Source organism: Saccopteryx bilineata, chromosome 2 (genome assembly GCF_036850765.1).
Source record: "Saccopteryx bilineata isolate mSacBil1 chromosome 2, mSacBil1_pri_phased_curated, whole genome shotgun sequence".
Classification (NCBI taxonomy): domain Eukaryota; kingdom Metazoa; phylum Chordata; class Mammalia; order Chiroptera; family Emballonuridae; genus Saccopteryx; species Saccopteryx bilineata.
The window spans coordinates 135968859-135989671 of NC_089491.1; the positions used below are offsets into that span (position 1 = coordinate 135968859).

The window sequence follows — 20813 nt, forward strand, 5'->3', positions numbered from 1 at the left end:
GCCACCAGGAGCGGCAGGGGCTCGGAGGGGTATCTTGTTCCACCCCTCTCTCTCCATCTGTGTCCTCTGGCCCTCTCAGAAAATACCTTCTCGAGGTCAGTAAGTAGGTCCCCATCCTTCCATCATCTCTTGGCCCACAGCTCCCTGCACTAACCCACGTGTCGGTCCTTCCAGAGTGAACTTTTCCCCCAGTTGACATGAACAGCTTCCTAATCCCAGAGACAAACATGTCCTTGGGGAAGTCCAAGAACTCAACCTGGGCGTTTTCCCTCCCATCCAAATCAAACTGATTTTTGGCATGAGGGAAACGGTACCCTGGTTGGACCTCCCTACCTGACCCTTGCCCATATCTTCCTTCACCGTAGCTTGCTCGCCCCGGTCGGACAGCCAACCTCAGAATGCCTGGGCAGTGTGAGCAATGAGCCAGCATTCCTGTTTGGTCAGTGCCAGCTTCTCTACCAGCAGCCTCTTCTCTTCTATGAGCCCAACATTACCAGGGCAAACAGTATGGGGAAAGTACCAGAAAGGCAAGGTGGAGTGAAGGCGGTTCCCACCCAAAGCCAGGAGGGAGGATGGGAAAGTGCCAAATTACAGGACGGGACCATGAGCCATGAGGAATCAGCACTGGGCATGTATTGAAGGGAGAGAGACCTGGAAGAAGGCATCCAGAAAAGAGCTTTAAACAGTAGTCTTGACTGGAGGTGGGCAGAGGGAAGGCCAGGGCTGTAGCCATCAAGAACGGAGAGAGCAAACTGAGGAAAAGGACATGGAGATCAGCCTGGCTCCCTATGAAGGGCTCTTGGCTTTGAGGAGGGGTGCATCCGAGGCTTCCGGACCTGTGTGGTACACCCCTCTAGCTCAGGGGCTCCTGGGCTCTCTATAGACACAGGCTCCCTGCTCCCTGGGGAATCAGCAGGCCTGGAGTTTCATTGCCTTGAGCAATCGCTGGGCAGCAGGGTTTCTATGGGTGCTAATTGCCTGTTTGGCCTGGCACTGGTTGCCCGCTTGGCTTCCCGCAGCCTGCTCCCCAGCTCCGGGAACCAGACCAGCAGCATCGCTGGCTCTGGGTCTGTTGCCACGTCTCTTGTTCCTGTGGCTCGAAGCCTGCACTTCTGCAGGGTGGGCCTTTTAACACCCAGGCCGCGTGTTCCAGGGGCCACAGAGACCTCTTCCTACGAGGGTCTGGGAATGGGGAGCTGCTTCTGAGTGAAAATGGAGGAGTCTGGGTGCACACTCAGGGCCTGCTTCCCATCATGAGACCCGTCAGGAATCTGTGGGCTGTACAGCTGGCCATTGGTTAATGGTGTGTCCTTGCTCGGATATCTTGACTTCTGTGTTCAGTTACCTCAGTAACCACGTGGTACATTAATATCTAATCCCTCTACAAGAGTTAATCTGGTTGACAAGATTATATATAAAAGTGCTTTGAAAAACATAAAGTACAATATAGTATTTTTGAGTGTGATGGGTCAATGCTGATGTCCTTAGTAGAACCCTGCCCTAATTAAACAAAAGTTTCTCCAGCCATCTGCCCTCCTTTTGTGTTTTCTTTCACCGATTCCTCATCACATTTTAATAAGCATCTATGATCCAGACATTGGGCTAGGAGCTGGCAAGAGGGAGACTCTTACCAAAGGTCACATCTCACCAATCTGCAACCCAAAGGTCTCCAATAGCTCTTGGGGCTGTTTGGTTAACTGATGGACCCCACCCCTAAGTTTCCTCTCTTCCCAGGCCACATACTGCTGGGTTCAGCTCTGGAAGATGGGACCCTTAGGTGGCTGCCAGTTGGATTATGGCACGTTGGAGGTCAGTTTTTCACTAGAGTAGCTCAAATCTCTGTGCACTTGGGCTTGCTGCGTTCAGACGCACCTTTAGGCTCTGGATCCTTGGGACAAGACTGTGTTAGGCGTCTGGGTAGAGGGAGGACAGGTTTTTTCATGCCCAGGGCCGAGTGTGGGAGATGGCAAAATGGACGGGGAATGCACTTTGCATATCCACGTCACCACAGACCAACAGTGTAGCTGTGTTGCCTGTGGACACATTTTGTTACCGCAGCTCACCCTTACCCCCTCTCTCTAAGACCCCTTAGAGTCTGTGCTGGCTGATGGCCAAGACCCCTGCCCGTGAGTCCTGGTATTATGGGCAGCGTGCTGCTTTTGTCTTGTTACCCTGCCCTCGGTCTGCTTGTATCTTTACTGTCCCTGTCTTGATGACGGAGCCTGGCTGCACGTTCTGAAGAGCCAGCATCTCTTTTGTGGTTTGGTTTGCATTTTGCTCGATACACACAGAGACACACACACACACACACACGTGTCAACCTCATTATTTGTGGATTCTGTATTTGCAAATTTACCCACCTGCTAAAATTTGCTTGTAATCCCCAAACCAATACTTGCAGCAATTTTTTGGTCATTTGTGGGCATCTGCAGAATGGTGAGAAATCAAGTCTCCCAATGCACACATTCCCAACTTAGGGCGGTGTTCTGCCTTCTGTTTCAGCTCTTGTGCTATAAACAAATGTCCTTTTGCAGTCAACATAGCGACATGTCTTTTGCATTTTTGTACATTTTGCTGGTGATTTCACTGTGTCAGATGGCCCCCAAGCATGGTGTGAAGTGCTGTCAAGTGTTACTTGGTGCAAGAAAGCTGTGATGTGCTTTACAGGGAAAATACATGTGTTAGATAAGCTTTGTTTAAACATGAGTTCAATATTAACAAATCAACAATATGTATGTATTAAGTTAGGTGTCTTTAAACAGCAAAAACATACAAAACAGTTATGTATTGATTGATGGATGAAAAGGCTGTGGTTGGAGGCTCACAGGAGCCTAACCCTCTATTCCCCTGGAAGCCATGGCTCAGTATTTGCTAATTCACTATTCCAGTTGACTTTATAGAGTGTAACTACTGCACATAACAAGAATGGACTGCTTTTATATAATTTGTCTTGTTCTCTTTCCCTCTTTCCCTACTTCTCTTTTGCTTCATTCAAATTCTATTCAGTATTTTTCCATTTCAGTACAGTTTAAATAGTTGTTCAAGAATTCCCTTGTCACTTGTATCTGTGAAGTCCTGGTCTCAGTGTCAGTGCTGAGTACTGTCTCTGTGTGGAGCCCTGCAACTTTGGGAACACCAAGATAAGTGCAACCAGGCCCTGGCCGGTTGGCTCAGCGGTAGAGCGTCGGCCTGGCGTGCGGGGGACCTGGGTTCGATTCCCGGCCAGGGCACATAGGAGAAGCGCCCATTTGCTTCTCCACACCCCCCCCCCTTCCTCTCTGTCTCTCTCTTCCCCTCCCGCAGCCAAAGCTCCATTGGAGCAAAGATGGCCCGGGTGCTGGGGATAGCTTCTTGGCCTCTGCCCCAGGCGCTAGAGTGGCTCTGGTCACGGCAGAGCGACGCCCTGGAGGGGCAGAGCATCGCCCCCTGGTGGGCGTGCCGGGTGGATCCCGGTCGGGCACATGCAGGAGTCTGTCTGACTGTCTTTCCCCATTTCCAGCTTCAGAAAAATACAAAAAAGAAAAAAAAAAAAGATAAGTGCAACCAGGTTCTTTCTTTCAACTCAACCTTTTCAAGGCAGTTTGCAAAGAAGGAGCATCACTTTAGTGTTGGGTCACTGGCTATTTTCTAAGCCCTGGAGACCAGTGATCCTATTTGGCCATGCAGTGTTTAATTGACTTCTAAGATATCAAATTAAACTGCTCTAGGAGCTAATTGTGGTCATCCCAACAGGTCCAAAACTCATAATCAAGGCCCCAAGGGCAAATACAGAATTAGGTTACAGTGAGCCTCTACTCACATTTTCATCAATTGGTCTATACATAACTTTGTTTTCTGTGTGTTTTCTGTTTAAAGACACCTTATTTAATACATATCATTGATTTATTAACATTGAACTCATGTCTGAAAAAAGCTTATCTAACACATGTATTTTCCCTGTACAAAACGTCCCAGCTATCTTGCACTTAAAAACACCTAGGTCATCCCAGCAGGTCTAAGACTCATGGTGGGATTCAAATAATTTAACAACTGGTTCTCTGCCCTAATGACCGTTTTAAGTATAAAAATATATATACCAAAAGATTATTCATTATTTCATGCATTTAATACTTAAATGAGAACAAAAGAGGTACACAAAACTAGATTATGTTATAAGAAAGAGTTTTAAAATATTACTGCAAAAATATTAGATATTACCTGACAAAAAACAATAAAACTGTTATTTAAGATATTGCCATATTGCTTCTTGATTGGCATCCTCACTTGCAATTTTTTTCACCTATCGATGGAATGAACATTACTATGGGCACTTAGAATACACTGTTGCACAGATGAACATTAAAAAAGAGTGAGGGGCCCTGGCCAGTTGGCTCAGTGGTAGAGCGTTGGCCTAGCATGTGGAGGACCCAGGTTAGATTCCTGGCCAGGGCACACAGGAGAAGCGCCCATTTGCTTCTCCACCCCTCCGCCACGCCTTCCTCTCTGTCTCTCTCTTCCCCTCCCACAGCCGGGGCTCCATTGGAGCGGGGATGGCCCGGGCGCTGGGATGGCTCTGTGGCCTCTGCCTCAGGCGCTAGAGTGGCTCTGGTCGCAACATGGCGACACCCAGGATGGGCAGAGCATCGCCCCCTGGTGGGCAGAGCGTCGCCCCTGGTGGGCGTGCCAGGTGGATCCCGGTCGGGCACATGAGGGAGTATGTCTGACTGTCTCTCCCTGTTTCCAGCTTCAGAAAAATGCAAAAAAAAAAAAAAAAAAAAAAAAAAGAGTGAGGAATGTAAATTTGTGATTGCCACATTGAGCGGCTGCCGAGTTGCCCACCTTAGAGAGAACCCTGATTACAAGTGCCATTTTAACAACTGGTTTGCTGAACTCAACAAAAAATTAGGTATTGGTTCTGCTGAACCGGTAAGAACTGGATGAATCTCACCACTGCTCATAATGAAAGCAAAGTGTGATCATGCAAGCTGGACAGTTCTATTACTGTATGGTTGGGAATTAGAGACAGCTGTGAGCCAATCCTCCTCAAGCTAATTCGTGTTGCTCCTCCTTCCTGCTCCTCTGGAACGCATGGACATCCTCGCAGAAAGATGATATTTCCAGGGCACAGGCAGGCTTGTAGATTGCTATATGTCTTGGCTATATGTTAACAACCAGAGCATCAGTAAGGGCTGGTGGGGGGAGAATATGTAGGTCTACTACCAAGTATATCATGTAGTGGATAATCTATGGGGATAGCTGAATCTCTGGTCATGAATGGCTTTGCCCAGGCTCTAATATAAAGGAAAAGGTTTAAAGTACAGAGAAGAAAATCAGAGGGACCCCTTGAGGAAGAGAATAAAGGTTATAGTGAAGTTTAAGAGGCGGTCCTGGAAGGCAAGACTGTGAAACAGTCACTCTTTGCTTCTCCATCTTGTCTCTGTCATCCCTGTCGACATCTCCTTAATCAGACACTGTGAAGCTGTGTGTTGCAAAGTGCCAAACTAACAAAGGCAGCAGGGGGAGATGCCTTCTTGATTGCTAGCCCGAGGTTCTCAGGGACCTTGTTTTTACCAGTCTTGTGGAGTGCAGGGGGCAAAGGGGAGGCTGATGAGGATCCAGGAACACAAGGAATATTCTGGCTTTCAGGGTTTGCGCAGCTGATGGGTGTAGAAACTGTGATGTGTAAAGGAAGCAGAGAAATGGGGCAGATGTCCAATGACTTAAAACTCAAAAGTGCTTAAAAGGCAATAGTGTAAATAAATAGAGAGGAGGGAAGGAGCGGCCGCATGGGCCATTCAGTGGGCACAAGTGAATGAGTCACCAAAAAGTCAGTGTTGCTGGAGAGAACTTTGTCCAGGTCAGCTCAGCGTCGGCCTCGCACCGCAGCTGCTCAGGGATGTGAGTGGAAGAGAATGAGAGGGCCATGGATGGGCAAAGAGGAATGCTGGAAACTTGGGTAGAGAAGGTGGAATGCCTAGAGAGGGAGGATCTCTGGAATTGTCAGCCAAAGCAGCTGCAAAGATATGATGGGGATCTTACATTTCTTTTTGGCCACTGTTTTATTTCTTTAGGAGTTCAGCACTCATATCAGGGCTCACTGGCACGAATCCACTCTGCTGTGACCATGTAGGGCTCAGCACACAGGACGGCCAGATGTTAGCCCACACTTCCAAGCCATACAGCTCAGGTCTGCCTCTCTCCCACTGGCTTGTTAGTTCAGAGGAGTCCTTTAAACAACCTCTGCTTCAGGCTCTTGGGCTGCTGGGGGCATATTTTTTGACGGCTGCTCTCTCCGGGACTGACATCTGGCAGATGCATGATAAGGGCCATATTATGTAAGAATCCCAGATGCTTTGGAATCAAACAGTTCTTGACTCTAATCCCTGCTTTCACATATATTAGCTGTGTGACACAAAGCAAAATATGTCGCTTGTGCCTTTTCTTATCACATGGAAAATGGGGATGATACCTATTCCGGAAGGGTGTTGAGAGCCTTGGAGATAATATGTGAAGGACTTGCATAAAAAGCTCTCAGCAAGTTGTAGGTGTTACCATTCTCCCTTTTTGGTGTCTTAATTTCTGAGAACAGATAATCCTTTTCTCTCCTCCATCATGGACTCTGGGATCCCTTTGACTGCGATCAAACATGGGGGTCTCTGAGAAAAGATCCCTGAGCAACAGAAGTTAAACATCAGGTGTGAAAAAGGAAGGGCCAGGCCAGGAGGCTCTAAGTGACCTTTACTCCAGTCCGAGGCTCCGTGGGAACTGGCTGGTGCGCAGAGAGCAGCCGGACAGCAGGCACGGCAACTCGCACAGGGCTGTGGGGCTAGACATCAGGGGAGACCACATGAAAAGCAACAACATGTTTGAGCCTCTGCTGCCTGCAGAGCCCTGCACTAGGCACACGCAGGGCAAGTGTAGGACGAGGCATCGGCTTCCAGTTTCCCAGCTGCTCACCGGGATGGTTAAACACTGCCTCTCCAGCCCGCCTCAGCACTCCCTCCCACACCGCTCCCTGCCAGCATCTCTCCCTCCCCTTCACTGAGAGTTTTCTTTGTGCCCAGTCCTGCTTCCTTTACTTCTTCCTTACACCGACCTACTCTGTCTGCTTTCATTCTGCAGACATGGAAACTGAGGCATGGGGGAGAGTAAGTAATATGCCCAAGGTTGTGTAATAGGATTCAAACCCAGCAGATCAATCTAACCAAAGTCTGTCATTCCTTTTAAATTGCTACATAGTTAGGGTAGGTGGTAGATACTTTTTCTGTGTATGGTTAAAAAGAAAAAGATGCGCCTGAATTGTGGTGGCGCAGTGGATAAAGCGTCGACCTGGAAATGCTGAGGTTGCCGGTTCGAAACCCTGGGCTTGCCTGGTCAAGGCACATATGGGAGTTGATGCTTCCAGCTCCTCCCCCCTTCTCTCTCTCTGTCTCTCTCTCCTCTGCTTCTCTCTCTCCTTCTCTCTCTCCTCTCTAAAAATGAATAAATAAATAAAAAAGAAATTAAAGAAAGAAAAAGATGCAAACAGTTCAAAAGGACAAATAAGTGAAAAGCAAATCTCTTCCTCAACCCAATTCTTAGGACCCTGTCTCCTTCCCAGAAGCTGTCATTGTTACCAGCTCATTATGTTTGCTTTCAAATTCTTTATGTAACTGTGTGTGTGTGTGTGTGTGTGTGTGTGTGTGTGGCAGGGGCAGTGGCGGAAGGGGATGGAGTATATTAAACGGGCCATCCTGTGTCTTGCCTTTATCTAGTAAAGAACGCTTCTTCCAACTTGTTCCCATTTCAGCATTCTTTCTATGTCCTGAACCATGTCCTTTTGTGTGGCTGTGCTCTGCCGTAGTGAACCAGGCCTCCACCAATGGGCACCTAGGTTCCTTCCTCTGCTTCTGCAGTCTTTGTGGCAGTAATCACTCTTATGCAGTGTCTTTGAGCCCATGGGCGGATTTACCCACAGGATGAATTCCTGGGAGTAGATTTACTGTGTTAAAGGCTCTGCGCATTTTACATGTTAGTAGAGATTGCCAAATTGCCCTCCAGAAAATAGGCCTGTGCTCTCTACCACATTGTTAACCAATCTTCCATTAAAGTTGATTTTTTAAACTCACCTCCTGAGAACCCTTTGATGCCACCACATACAAATGGCTGTGTAGGTCCCCTTGTCAGGCCACAGAGGTCTGTCATGTCAGGAGCTCCATCCATCAGGGTCCTGTATCCAGGCCAGGCTCTGAGGTTTCTGTGACATCAGAGCAGCAGTGGAGACAAAGCACAGAGTTGATACTTGGCCCCAACTTGGGTTTTGCAAGGCGTGTCTCTGCTGGCACGGTCACCTACTGGCAAAGGGTCCTGCTGTCCCAGGCCTGGGACTCTTCTGGCCCCAGGCACTTTTTGCTTTTGTCTCTCATGTTTTGATGAATTGGTCTCTGGCATGAGATTTGGTCAGTGTCCTCTCTTACCCCTGACTTTCTAGAAACTGCATCTATATTTAGCCTGTTGCACCGCCCCTACCCCCTTCCTGAGCAGGGGTATAATTGCCAACCGTCTACAGGATGACAGGGTCCAGGCTCGGAGCAGCAAAGGCAATGGGCTCCCATAGAATCCCAAGGCTCTTGTTTCTCAAAACCAAACCAGCTCATAGGCAATTAACGTGGAGAAGGCAGGGTAGGGTGTGGGTCTTCAGGACAAAGCACAGAGCTGGCCAGTCTGGCTGCCCCAACCCCTCATGGGGAGACTCTAGAGGACAGCACACATGTGGAAGTGCCCTTAGAAGGCGGGAGAACAGGGAAGAGCTAGGCCTTGGACCCCATGGGACCTGTGTTCTGGAAAACAGCATGCTGAGCCAGACACCCCTGAAAGGCAGCTCTGGGAACTGGGCTGCAGGAAGGACCTGGGTCTGCCTGCTGGAGCTGGCGAGAGAGCTTCCGTCCCCCTGATGCTGACCCTCACTCCAGAGCCTGATGACGTTCCACGTGATGTGCAAACTCTGTGTTGCCAGCTACAATTCCAGGGCCTTTCCTCTGCTTCTGCATTTAGAGGAGCCTTTTTAAAAAAATAATTATAATAATTTAAGAACTTCATAAATGTATAGGCTGCTTTCTGCATTGCTGAAACGATGTGGAGACTCACTGCAGGGTTGGTGGGCTTTGGGACGAGGCGTGGCAAAGGGTGAAAGCACAGGAGCCATTCTTCCACAGGCCTGGGCCCTGCTGTGAGGCAGTGCCTGGCTAGAGCACTGGTAACATTTCCCTTTTCTCCCTCACTCCCCTCTTCTCCTCCCCTTTCTCCTCCTCCTTCCTCTTCAGCTCCCTTTCTCCACCTCTTCTTCCTCCTGTTTTCTCAATACTCCTGGGCTTCATACTACAGCTCTGAGGTGAAATGAAAGCGAGAACACTGCTCTCTTTGCACAGCGGGGGCTGGCGAGGGGCTTTGGCTCATGTGTCTGGAGATGCCCTCTGCAGGCCCTCTTGGTGCCCATGGCCCTGGAGAACGAACAGGAAGACCTCTGAGCCAGACAGGACAGTGGGTGGGAGGACATAGCAGCCCCTGAGCCCCTGGGGAAAATGCCTGGTTGTAAAGAAAAGACAAAAAAAAAAAAAAAAAAAAGGAAATGAGAGTTTGCTCTGAATTAGAAACTTCGGTCTTTGAGTAGGTTTAAAGAATTATGGGCATTCTGGGCCTGAGCATTTTGTGGTAACAGGTGGAGCCTCAAGAACCACAAAGTGGAAAGGAGCAGGGGGAGCCAATCTGGCGTCCTGGAGTGGAGAGGCCTGGCCTGTGGTGATGATAGCATGTCATTTCAGGGTAGCGCTAAGAGGGCCCGGAGCACTGCCACACTCTCCTGTCCCCTGGAGAGCTGCAGTGCAGGTATGGAAGCTCAAGGAGAGGGCTTTCTCTTTTCATAAAGGTTGGCAAAAGCCTGGTATAGGTCCCTCCCCGGGGAGTCACTGCAGGGGCAGGACAGCGCCTTCAGGGGCCTGGACTCCGGGCTAGACCACCCCCAACAGCCTAGGCTATTCTATTGAATACCTCCCTGTGTGGTCCCGTCTGCTGGTTGGCCCCTTGGGTACTGAGAGTTGTGACAGGAGGGGACAGGGGCCAAGCTCCAAAACCAACAGCAGCTACTTCCTGGACCACTGGGTTGTTCTTCACCTTGAACTGTGCTCAAGAGCCAGCTGCCTGCAGCTGTTTCCTGGGAGTTCAGCTTCATTGAACACATTGAATTTCTGGGGATGGAGCAGTACCAATCCAGGAAGCTAATAGCTGAGCCTCACATCCCTAAGGGTTCCAACTTGGGAGCCTCTACTTCTTGCTGAATCACCTTGCTAATAAGATTCTTTTTATACTGGTGGTCCCTTCCATAAAAGAAGGGGGCACACTAACAATCTCTCGGGTCCTCTGGAGCCTGACTCCCTGTGACGGCCAGCAGAGCCGTCCCTCCGGTTGCTGCTCCCCTAGCCCATAGGTCAAGTTGGGTTGGGCCCCCCGTGTCCATGTCGGCTGATGAGTGTGTTTGTCCTGAACCCCACGTCTGTTCTAGTGAATGTGAACGGTGAGTCATTTTTTTACCAAAAAAACATAAGGAGTGTGTGACATCTGGAGGAGATGATAATATCATCAGCTCATCTCCCAGAGAGGGAAGAGGTCAGGCCTGGGCCGTTGCTTCTAAAGCTTGGGCATCTCCACAGCTCCTTGGCAGATGCTGCTACTCAGGGAGAAAATAATTCTGCCACCTTCTTTCCCCAGCTAAATCCTGTCACCTGTCCTGGGGCAAAAAAGTGAGGCCTCCCCTTACTGGGGCTGGGGACAGTAAGAAGAGTCCCTAAGACACTGATGACAGAGAGCCTCTAGGGAAGTGGCCCTTGTGCAGCCTCTCAGGTTCCCAGGTGGTGTGGTCAGCAGCAGGAGAGGAAGCAGAATTAGGAAAATGAGCTTACACACACACAGACACACTTTTACAGTGGATACCAGGTGGGTGCTGGCTTCCTAACTAAGAACCTTTGACAGTTTCCTGTTCTTACTTCCTCTGCCTTTCAGAAAGCCAAGAACCTTAGGGCTCCCGCCTGCTCATCTGGCCTCTCCTTCTGGGCAGTTTGTCTTGCTGTCTAAAGCTGTGGTTGGACCTTTTCTCCCTTCTCCTGGCACCTGTGCACACATCTGTCTCCAGATCAGGGATGCCCTAGCCACAGATCTCTGGACTCTAGAAAGCTAAGGCTGAGACTAGCATCTTAGCCTCTCATAATGGCTCTTTGCAGATTTCAGTATTTTAAATCATTTTTGCTAGGCTAATTCACTGTGTACTTCCTGTATAATTAACAAAACGAGTGGGGAGTCAAGTCCTGTAAATGACAGCAATGACGGGAACAGAGCAAGTGGGGGGAGGAGGGGAGCACTGCTGTCATGGGGGGGGCACTGAGCGGGGCCCAGGGCTTGCCTGAGCCCTGTCCCCTGTGGGAGACATGGAGATCGGGGGCCCAGGGGGCAGGTCCCTGTGACCCGATGGAGGGCATGTCCTCTCTTGACAGACGCAGCATGAAGCGGAAGGCGCTGTTCACGTGTCCCTTCAATGGGGACTGCCGCATCACCAAGGACAACCGCCGCCACTGCCAGGCCTGCCGGCTCAAGCGCTGCGTAGACATCGGCATGATGAAGGAGTGTGAGTGTCCAGGGGCGGGACAGGGGGCAGGGGAGGCTCTGGCTGCCGTTCATGCAGGCTTGGCCAGAGAGCTGTGCCTGCCCTTCCTCTGTAGCTGCTAGCACCCGGGGCCAGCAGCCCAGGGGGAGTGGCCAGAACCCCAGGGGCAGAGGCACCAAGGGTCCTAAGAGCCTCTGTAGGATCTGTGTATGGTCGCAGAGGCCAGGAAGGTCCCTCCAGCGTGAGGCCAGGCACTGCTTTCATGAGTCCTGCAAAGTGTCAGTACTGTGCTCACAGATCCCTATACCTGAGGATAAAGACTGAGGCTCAGGACCCCAGGGTACTTAGGCCATTAGGGAGCAAACTGCTGTGGTTGTGGAGGGGAAGGTGACGGGGAGAATAAGTGTTCAGAGTCTGCCAGGCATTCGAGTTCCACCCTGCCCCTGCCTTCTAGCCACTCTGGCCCAGGAGCAAGTCTGAAGGCTGGTGCCCATGGCACACTGGGGGGGGGGTTGTGAGGGGGGCACTGCACTCTTGGATGACCCTCTAGATCCAGATGGAGAAAGAGAAGTGATCCTTTAGGACTCCTGCCCAGCTCTGTGGCTGGAGAAGGCCGGCAGGCAATTTCATGTGTTTTGAACCCTGGACTTTGCATCTGAGCTCCAGTACCAGTTACTTGGTAACCAGAGAAGCCATTGGATTTAGTAGATCCTGAGAGGGGCTAGCCAGGCCCTTCAGGGGCTCAAGGCAAGGGCACTGGCCTGGCCTGGGTGTGGGTGACCTCTGTGCTTTGCCCTTGGCGCACTCTTGTCTGCAGTCTGCAACCCAGTGCCCTCCTCACAGGGGACAGGGTCTAAAGGGGTCTTCAAACTTTTTATAAAAACCGCCCACTTTTGCAGTGCTGGTCAACCTGGTCCCTACCTCGCAACCAAACAGCAATGCAATTGGCCCACCATGAAAGCTGGACCGCCCACTAGTGGGCGGTAGGGACCAAGTTGACCAGCACTACAAAAGTGGGCGGTTTTTATAAAAAGTTTGACGACCCTGCTGAGGCAGACATGCTCAGAGGCAGGCACCCCTGAAGGCTCTCCTGGCTACGGGACTGTTTTGTTCTACAAGTGGGGAGTGGGGAGGGAGGACAGTTGCAAGGAAGATGTACCCAGAACAAGAAGACAAGTCACATGACAGGGCTAACAAGATGAGAAGTTTCTTCCTGAATGGGAAAATAAATCTCTCTTGGGAAACAGATGCAGAGTGGAAGCCCTCACCTGGGGTTTCCTCAGGCCTTGACCAGGGCCCCTCTGACACGTCTCAGCCCCTCACTCCTGATCCCAGCTCCCCAGCCAACACTGGCAGCCTGGAAGAAGTTTCCAGGCCAGGTTCCTCCTCGCCCCCACGAGAGCACGCAGGCCTGGACATGCTCACCGCTCCGCGCCGGTCCCCTGCCCCGCCTGCTTGCTGTGTTTATCCTGGAGCAGTGGAGGCTCGAGACCTGGGTGCCTCCTGGGGCTTCTCCCACGTTGGCTTAGTGCAGCCTGCTCTGCGTGCCATGCTGGGCTGGACGCAAGCCAGACACAGTGCACACAGCCACTGTCCTGGCCCGTGGAGCGGCACGCACTGCCTCCCAGGGGCAGGGAGCCTGGGTCCTGAGGCTCCGGCCAAGCAAGAATAGCGCAGAGTAACACTGCTGGGACTCAGTAAGACCCAGAGGCAGGAATTCCAGTCAGGGCCAGCCTCACTGAATGTCCCAGGGACCCCCTCTCCTGTATGTCAGAGGGAAGGTGGTCTATCAACTTGAAACAGAATGAACACTTAGAAATATCTGAGACCCAGAAAGGTAAAAATATCAGGGTTGGAGTCAGAAAGCAAGTTGAAGCTAGAACCCAACTCTGTGTCCCCACCTAGGTCCCTCCTGGTCCCCACAGAAAGCATTGCGCCCATGGTGATGAGCCAGCCTGGAGTGTGTCAGGGTCTCTGCCCCAAGTACACCACATGGTAGGGGGCCAGCCATCTAGAAGTGGATGCCTCGCCCCCGCCACAGCTCCCAACCAGCTTTGTGACTCAGCCACTCCAACTGCGGCCTCGGTCCTCCCCAACAAAACCCCATGTCCCCCGTTCTGCTATGTGCCCATGCCCACACTGTCAGATGCCAGTGCAGGGAATTATACTGACTCAGGGATAGGCCCCAGAGATCCACTTAAAATAAAAACCTTGGTCCAGCACGAAGCTCTTAGTCCATTGCCCCAAAGGGAAGGTTTCCCAGGGACAGCTGTGGTTCCGCACCTCGGGTCAGCCCAGCTTTGGGAGGCCTGTCAGTGTGTGTGGGCCTGGAGCTCCTGGCTCATATCCCTAGGACTGCTGCTCATTTGTCACCAGGGCTGGCTGTTGTCCCTAAGGCCTAGCCTCCTAGAGACAACTGAGTGTCAACATTTGTTTTGTTGTTGTTGTTTTTCAGAGAGAGTCAGAGAGAGGGATAGATAGGGACAGACAGACAGAAATGGAGAGAGATGAGAAGCATCAATCATTAGTTTTTTGTTGCGACACCTTAGTTATTCATTGATTGCTTTCTCATATGTGTCTTGACCAGGGGGCTACAGCAGACCTAGTTACCCCTTGCTCAAGCCAGTGACCTTGGGCTCAAGCTGGTGAGCCTTGCTCAAACCAGATGAGCCTGTGCTCAAGCTGGCAACCTCGGGGTCTCGAACCTGGGTCCTCCGCTTCCCAGTTCGACGCTCTATCCACTGCGCCACTGCCTGGTCAGGCCTCAGTGTCAACATTTGTAAACCACAGGACACCCAGGACTCTCTTGGAAGGGAGCTACAAACCCAGGGTGCTTCTAGAGCAGCAACTGAGGTAGCCCTTCCTTGGATGCTAGGAAGGGGCTGAGGATGAGCCTGGGAATGAATGCTTCCTGACCACCTACCGCATGAGACATATGTGTCAGGCACATGTGTTTTCTTGTTAAACTCTTACAATTCCTAAGTATGTAAATCCTTTGTAAGATTCAATACATGAGAAAACTCAGAAGAATTTAAATAACATACCTCCAAGCTAATAAGATGATGGTATTGGCATTCTAAGCTAGGCCTGTTTCCAAAGACCAAGCCTTCGGGCTCCACCCCAGCACTGCCCCTCAGGGGCCGCCTGTGGGCCACAGCTCCTCCGTTGTGCATTTCCAGGCATTGCCTGGGGTTCCACTGGATGAGCTGAAGAGAACTTCATCCCAGTAAAGACTCCCTTTCTCTCTCTTCAAGTCCTAGTTGATTTTATGACCGTGGAGCCCAAGAAATTTTATAGCTGAGTTCTTGCTTCTTATAGACCTGTCTTGCAAAGCGCTTGTTTAACATTCTTGTAGTTGTACATCTTTTCTACCTAGCATTAGCGCAGAACCTGGCACATAGTAGGTGCTCAATAAATGTGTGTTGAATGATTGAATGTTAGCTTCTTTGTATTGCTACATGCCCCACTGGTCTATGGGTCAGGAAGATCCTCCAAACCTGATATAACCTGTGCCGTTCATTTGGAAACTTTTATGTCTGCTTCCCTGATGTTGTCCTTAGGCTACCAGTGACAATTTGGGTTGTTTTTAAGTTGCTTGTTCTTTTGGATCTTGCCTCCCTAACTTGATTCTCCAGAATGGGAATAACTTGCCCAAAGCCATTTTCTCACTCGGCAAGGAACTTAGAAAGAATGAGAAAAGCTACCGGGTAGCCATACAGGTTTCACAAAGTCCATGTACCGCAGATTTTTGAATAATGTTTTATTCAACGTTGTTTTATTATAACATGGATGAGATGCAGTGGGAACCAACTCTTGTTTGTATCATTAAGCCTATGGTAAAATTGTTTTCATTATATATCCTTTTGCTTCAAGTCACAGAACCTATCAAAGACATTAGATGAGGACTTAATTGTGCACAGCTCATACACTTTGTTCTTTGGAGAGCCATCAAATGCTTTTTCAGAACCTATTTGTTCTTATTCTAGGTCAATGGCTTTTAACTTCAAAACACATGTTCTCTTACATGATAGTACTGGCATTTTTAGTACCAATTTATTGAGAGAATGACAATCTATGAAATTAATAAGCCCTTTAAGCAAATGACTTATTTCATAAATCACAACAGCATCTGCATATGTGAGAAACTTATGACTTATTCAGTCCTCAGACAATGTGGCCTGGAGGGAGCCTTGTGGCCCCATTTGAAACCAGCAGAGCCCAGCATTGCTTCCCCTGGCACTGCACACAGGACGGGCATCCCTGTTTGATACCAGTGACCCAGAGGAACAATGTCATAATGCTAAACTTGAATCTTTTTAACTTTGTCCTTTCAAAGTAAATCATTTACAAACCTTGCTACGTTATTTAATTTTTCACGCTCTTCAGATGGATTGGAGCACTTTGTGTGTTCAATACTGAACACCCAGGTCCTGAGAAGTCATAGCTAATTCTACTCAGAGGCATCATGGGGTCATGGTTATAACCATGGGCTCTCGAACCACCCTGGCCTGTCCTGAATACCAGCTCCACTACTTGTTAGCTGTGTGACTTTGAGCAAGGCATATAGCCTCTGGGTCTCAATTTCCTCATCTGAAAAATGGGGATAATAGCACCTGCCTTAAGTGGTTGTTATGAAGACTAAATCTATGTGAGTTAATATAGAAGCAACACTTAGAATTTTTCCCAGTACATAAAAATCTCTATTTATTTTATCCATTTCTATTAACAGGGTTTTTTTTAGTACATAAAACTTGATCAGTAGGATTTGAAGTAATTCTTTTTTTTTTTTGCATTTTTCCGAAGCTGGAATCAGGGAGGCAGTCAGACAGACTCCCGCATGCGCCCAACCGGGATCCACCCGGCACTCCCACCAGGGGGTGATGCTCTGCCCATCTGGGGCTTCGCTCTGTTGCATCCAGAGCCATTCCAGCGCCTGAGGCAGAGGCCACAGAGCCATCCTCAGTGCCCGGGCCATCTTTGCTCCAAAGGAGCCTCAGCTGCAGGAGGGAAAGAGAGAGACAGAGAGGAAGGAGAGGGGGAAGGGTGGAGAAGCAGATGAGCGCTTCTCCTGTGTGCCCTGGCCAGGAATCGAACCCAGGACTCCTGCATGCCAGGCCGACGCTCTACCACTGAGCCAACCGGCCAGGGCAGATTTGAAGTAATTCTTAATGGGAGAAAGGGTACATTTCCAGGGGCAGGCACCTATAGGAAGAGCAACACATAGCTTAACAGAGGAAGGGAGACTAAAAGCCAGGAAATGTAGCACAAGAACTCAAAATCGTGGCAGGCTGAGTCATGCCATGCAGGGAAACAGCCCTTTATAATTCTTAGGTCATAACCTTGTTGCTGCAAAGTCCAGTACTTATTCAGAATGATGCCTCTGAATCATCAAGAAAAGGTTACATGATATGACAGGTGTTATATTAACAAGGTATTCTGTGCTGAAAATATTTCAGTAATCATTATTTAAATAAAAAAGTAAGTATCAGTTATCCAGTTGACTGGCATTCAGGGTGTGCTATTCCCGACATTGGAGAGTACATGTAGTATTGGCTCACCTCTCACTGTCCTTCCTGAGCCCAGGACAAGGTCTTGCACATAGTAGGTACAATCATGTTGATGTGTTGAAAGTTCAATATATCAGACTACTGAGCAAGTATCATGGCCAGGAACTCCACTGGGCTAGCCTTTATGGGGAGAAATAGGAATCATAAGATGTGGACCCTTCCCTGAAGTAGCCTATAGTTCTAGTGAAGGAGAGCTTGCATCTCTTAGGCTCTGTCTGTACAGGCATTTATAAGAAACTGAGCTAACCATAAATATTACACAGTGGGATGCAGTTGGGTGCCAATGTGTGTAAGGAAAACTAGGCATGCCGCAGAATTAAGAAAGGAGAGTTCAGGGCATATCTGGGCAACCAAGAAAGGCTTCATGGTAAAAGAGAGCCAGCTGGAAGCTGGGTGCTGGAGAATAGATGGAACTAGCACAGCTGCTGGGGAGAGAAGACCCAGCTGGACAGGCATCCAGCAGGAATGGAACTATGGTGGCAAGAGCGAGCACGTCACATTCACAGGTCAGCAATCCCAACATGACCAGAGCAGAAGCTACATCCACAGGCACTGGGATGTGACATTGGAAAGTTAGGAGGAAGCGAAATCATGGAGAATCTTGACTTTAGTTTGGATGGTGAGCAGTAAGGACTCAGGAAATGTTTCTGAGCAGGAGAGTGACATCATGCCACAACAAGGCATGGTTCAAGCCTGTGGACACTCGTGGTGTGACTGGCAGAGCCAGCTCCCTCTAGCTCCAATCTCCTCGCCTCTTCTGTCCACCCCTTGGGTGAGCAGGAAAGACCAGACACCTAACTTTGGGTTCTCCGGCCAGAGCCGTGCACCCTGCCTTGACTGGGATGCTCCGTGCTCCTTCCTCTCCCAACTCACTTCACCTCCTGGGGTCTGAGCAGACACCCTCTGTGGGAGGAGGGTTGGCAGCAATTTGGGCAGGTGAGTCAGTAACCTGGGCGTGGCCTCCTCCCAGTCCTCCTCTTAGAATGGCTTACCTCAGCTGTGGAGGCAACACACCATCTTTTGCTGCCGGCGTCCCATTTCTGCGGTGCCCGAGGCTCCAGTTGCCCACTCCTACCCCCAGAGGCTCTCCCTCACCCTCTTCCAACTTTAATCCTCACCCCACCTGACATGCCTGAGCCAATGGGCCTTTCTTGAAGCCTGGAACCCACCCATTCTGAGGTTCTGGTTCCTTTCCCGACTCTTGTGAAACTCCTCAGTTCTGTGGGCAGAAGCCTTGGCAACACCAGCACAGAGCAAGTAGCTACAGGCTGAGGGCCCCAGTGCCCACTCCTGCCGTCAGCTCGGCAAGCCCCGGCCAGGAGGTCTGTTTGCCCAGCTTCTGTGCCAGGCATCCCTGCTCCCTGCCTCACCCTCCCAGGCAGCTGCCCCAGCACCACCGGAAGCCCCTGCACAGCATGAAGGGGCATAAACTCTCCCTATCTTCACACACCTGGCTAGCAGGTGGAGAGAACTTCCCAGATTAGAGCGGTGCGGTGTGATCATCAGGAACTCCTAGAGGACTTGAAAACTTCCGTAGGCAGAAATTTCAAGACTGGACAGGCTGAAGGAGGTATTGTTTTGTAGAGAACCACAGATGAAAAGTCTTTCTATGTTGATTAGAATAGATCAGATGCCTGAGTTCCATGCCTGGACAGCTAGACATGGGAATGGCCACATAGAGGGGTCTTCTTAGCATCGCCTAGCTTCCAACACAGTGACTGTCTACAGGTGTCTCATTCACTCTCACTTCCCCTAATGTCTCCCTCAGGGATAGGAAACATGGGGAGGGGGAAGAGGGGGAAGAGAGGGAGAATTCATGTTAAATGAGCAGCTGCTTTGTGCCAGTAAGGTGTAGCCTTCAGTTCTCAGAACAATCTCTCAAGGGAGATATTTTACTTCGCCACCCCGCATAGACACACTCTGTGGAGGAAGGAACAGAAAGGGACCTTAGGAGAGATTATGTGGTCCAAATGTGTCGTTCTGGAAGTGAGAGAACAAAAGCCCAGGGAGTTCACACAGGTTGCCTAGATTCTCACAGCCTGTCTCCCTGATGTCCAGCCTCCTAATGCCCCACCCCCACCTCTCAGATTCTTTTTCTTCCTCTCTCATGTGCCTGACTTTTAATATGGAAAATCCAATTTTCCATCCATAGAGTGTATTTGGCCTCCCCTGAGGCAGGAAGCCCCTCTTCTCCCTTTCCCATGGATTTGGGGTGGGGGGAGGGAGAGCCCTCCTGTCTTGTGTCTTTAGCAACCAAAGGAAGGTTTCTCGGAGGAGCTGCCGGCCCAGCCCTCCGGATGCCCCCTTGCCACCCACAGTCATCCTGACAGACGAGGAGGTACAGCGGAAGCGGGAGATGATCCTGAAGAGGAAGGAGGAGGAGGCCTTGAAGGACAGCCAGCGACCCAGGCTGTCGGAGGAGCAGCAGCGCATCATCACCACCCTGCTGGACGCCCACCACAAGACCTACGACCCCACCTATGCCGACTTCTGCCACTTCCGGGTACGTCTGCCCGCTGCCCTGAGCACGCGGAGTGGGACAGGGGGCAGGGCGGGGCGGGGCGGGGCATCCCAGCCCAGTGGGGAGGGGACAGTGGAGGCTGCTTCATCCCTCTCACTTGGAGGAGGCCTCCCCCTTCTGTGGGACTTCCTTAAAGCTGCTCCTGTTCGGAGATCAGGGCCAAAGTGGGAAGATGGCCCCAAAACGTGAGCTTCTGGATACCCCATCTTTCCCTTCCAGCCACCGATTCGAGGGTATGGGGGTGACAGCAGCTCCTTATCAAAGCCGTTCATGCAACATCTGGCCAGCTTCTCCGGAGACGACTCCTCCTCCTGCTCAGATCATTACACCATCTCCCCAGGTACGCGGGACTGGTCGCACCCTTCCCTAGTGAGCAGGGAGAGGAGGCCAGAGCAGAGCTTCCCTACCTGTCCGTCCTAGGCTACCAATGGAAGAGTGGCACTGTCACACTGTGGGCCACAGTGTGTCCTCAAAACAACCCCTTTTTACAGAAGAGGTGGAACTTGCCCGAGGGTCCCACGCTGAGAAAGAGGCCAAGCTGGGGCCCCAGGCAAGATCTGCCTGTGGAGCCTCTTGCTTTCCTCTCTGAGCTGGGCTTCTCCCTCCCAGAGGCAACCTGGTTCCTCTGGTTTAAATGATGTTCGGAACCTGGGCTCTTTAAGGGGGGGGGCTGTTTAGTGTTTTCAGTTTTATTCATTTTTAACTGACAGATACCATTGCTAAGTTTAAGGTGTACAACATAGTGAAAAAATGAACATCTATCACCTCACATAGTTACAAAGATTTTTGTGTGTGATGAAAACTTTTAAGATTTGTTCTCTTAGCAACTTTCAAATATACAGAACAGTATTGTTAAGTATATTCACCAGAGCCTGAGCCTTTGGAAGGGGAACACGTGGGTCCCTTTGCAGCCCACTTTATCCTCTAACGGACTGTCCCCTCAGCTCGTCCTCGCTCTTCTCTTATGCTCTTTTTCTGCCTTCCCCTTTATCTTCCTGCCTCACCCTCCCCGCTCTGTCCTTCATCCCTCACCGCTCACCCAACCCCGCTGCCCTCTGCTTGGGGAACTAGAACCCTTCAGACTCACTGATGTACCTGTGCCCAGACCCAGAAT

At 50.4% G+C, this 20813-nt stretch overlaps 1 protein-coding gene across 1 annotated transcript in view; it reads left to right on the top strand.

Annotated features, from left to right (window-relative positions):
• Positions 1-20813, top strand: part of VDR (vitamin D receptor) — a 57814-nt gene that overhangs the window by 23336 nt on the left and 13665 nt on the right. The window contains exons 5-7 of the mRNA XM_066257997.1: positions 11502-11632; positions 19497-19681; positions 19919-20039. Of these exons, the coding sequence (XP_066114094.1) occupies positions 11502-11632; positions 19497-19681; positions 19919-20039 (437 nt within the window). The remainder of the gene's footprint in view (positions 1-11501; positions 11633-19496; positions 19682-19918; positions 20040-20813) is intronic.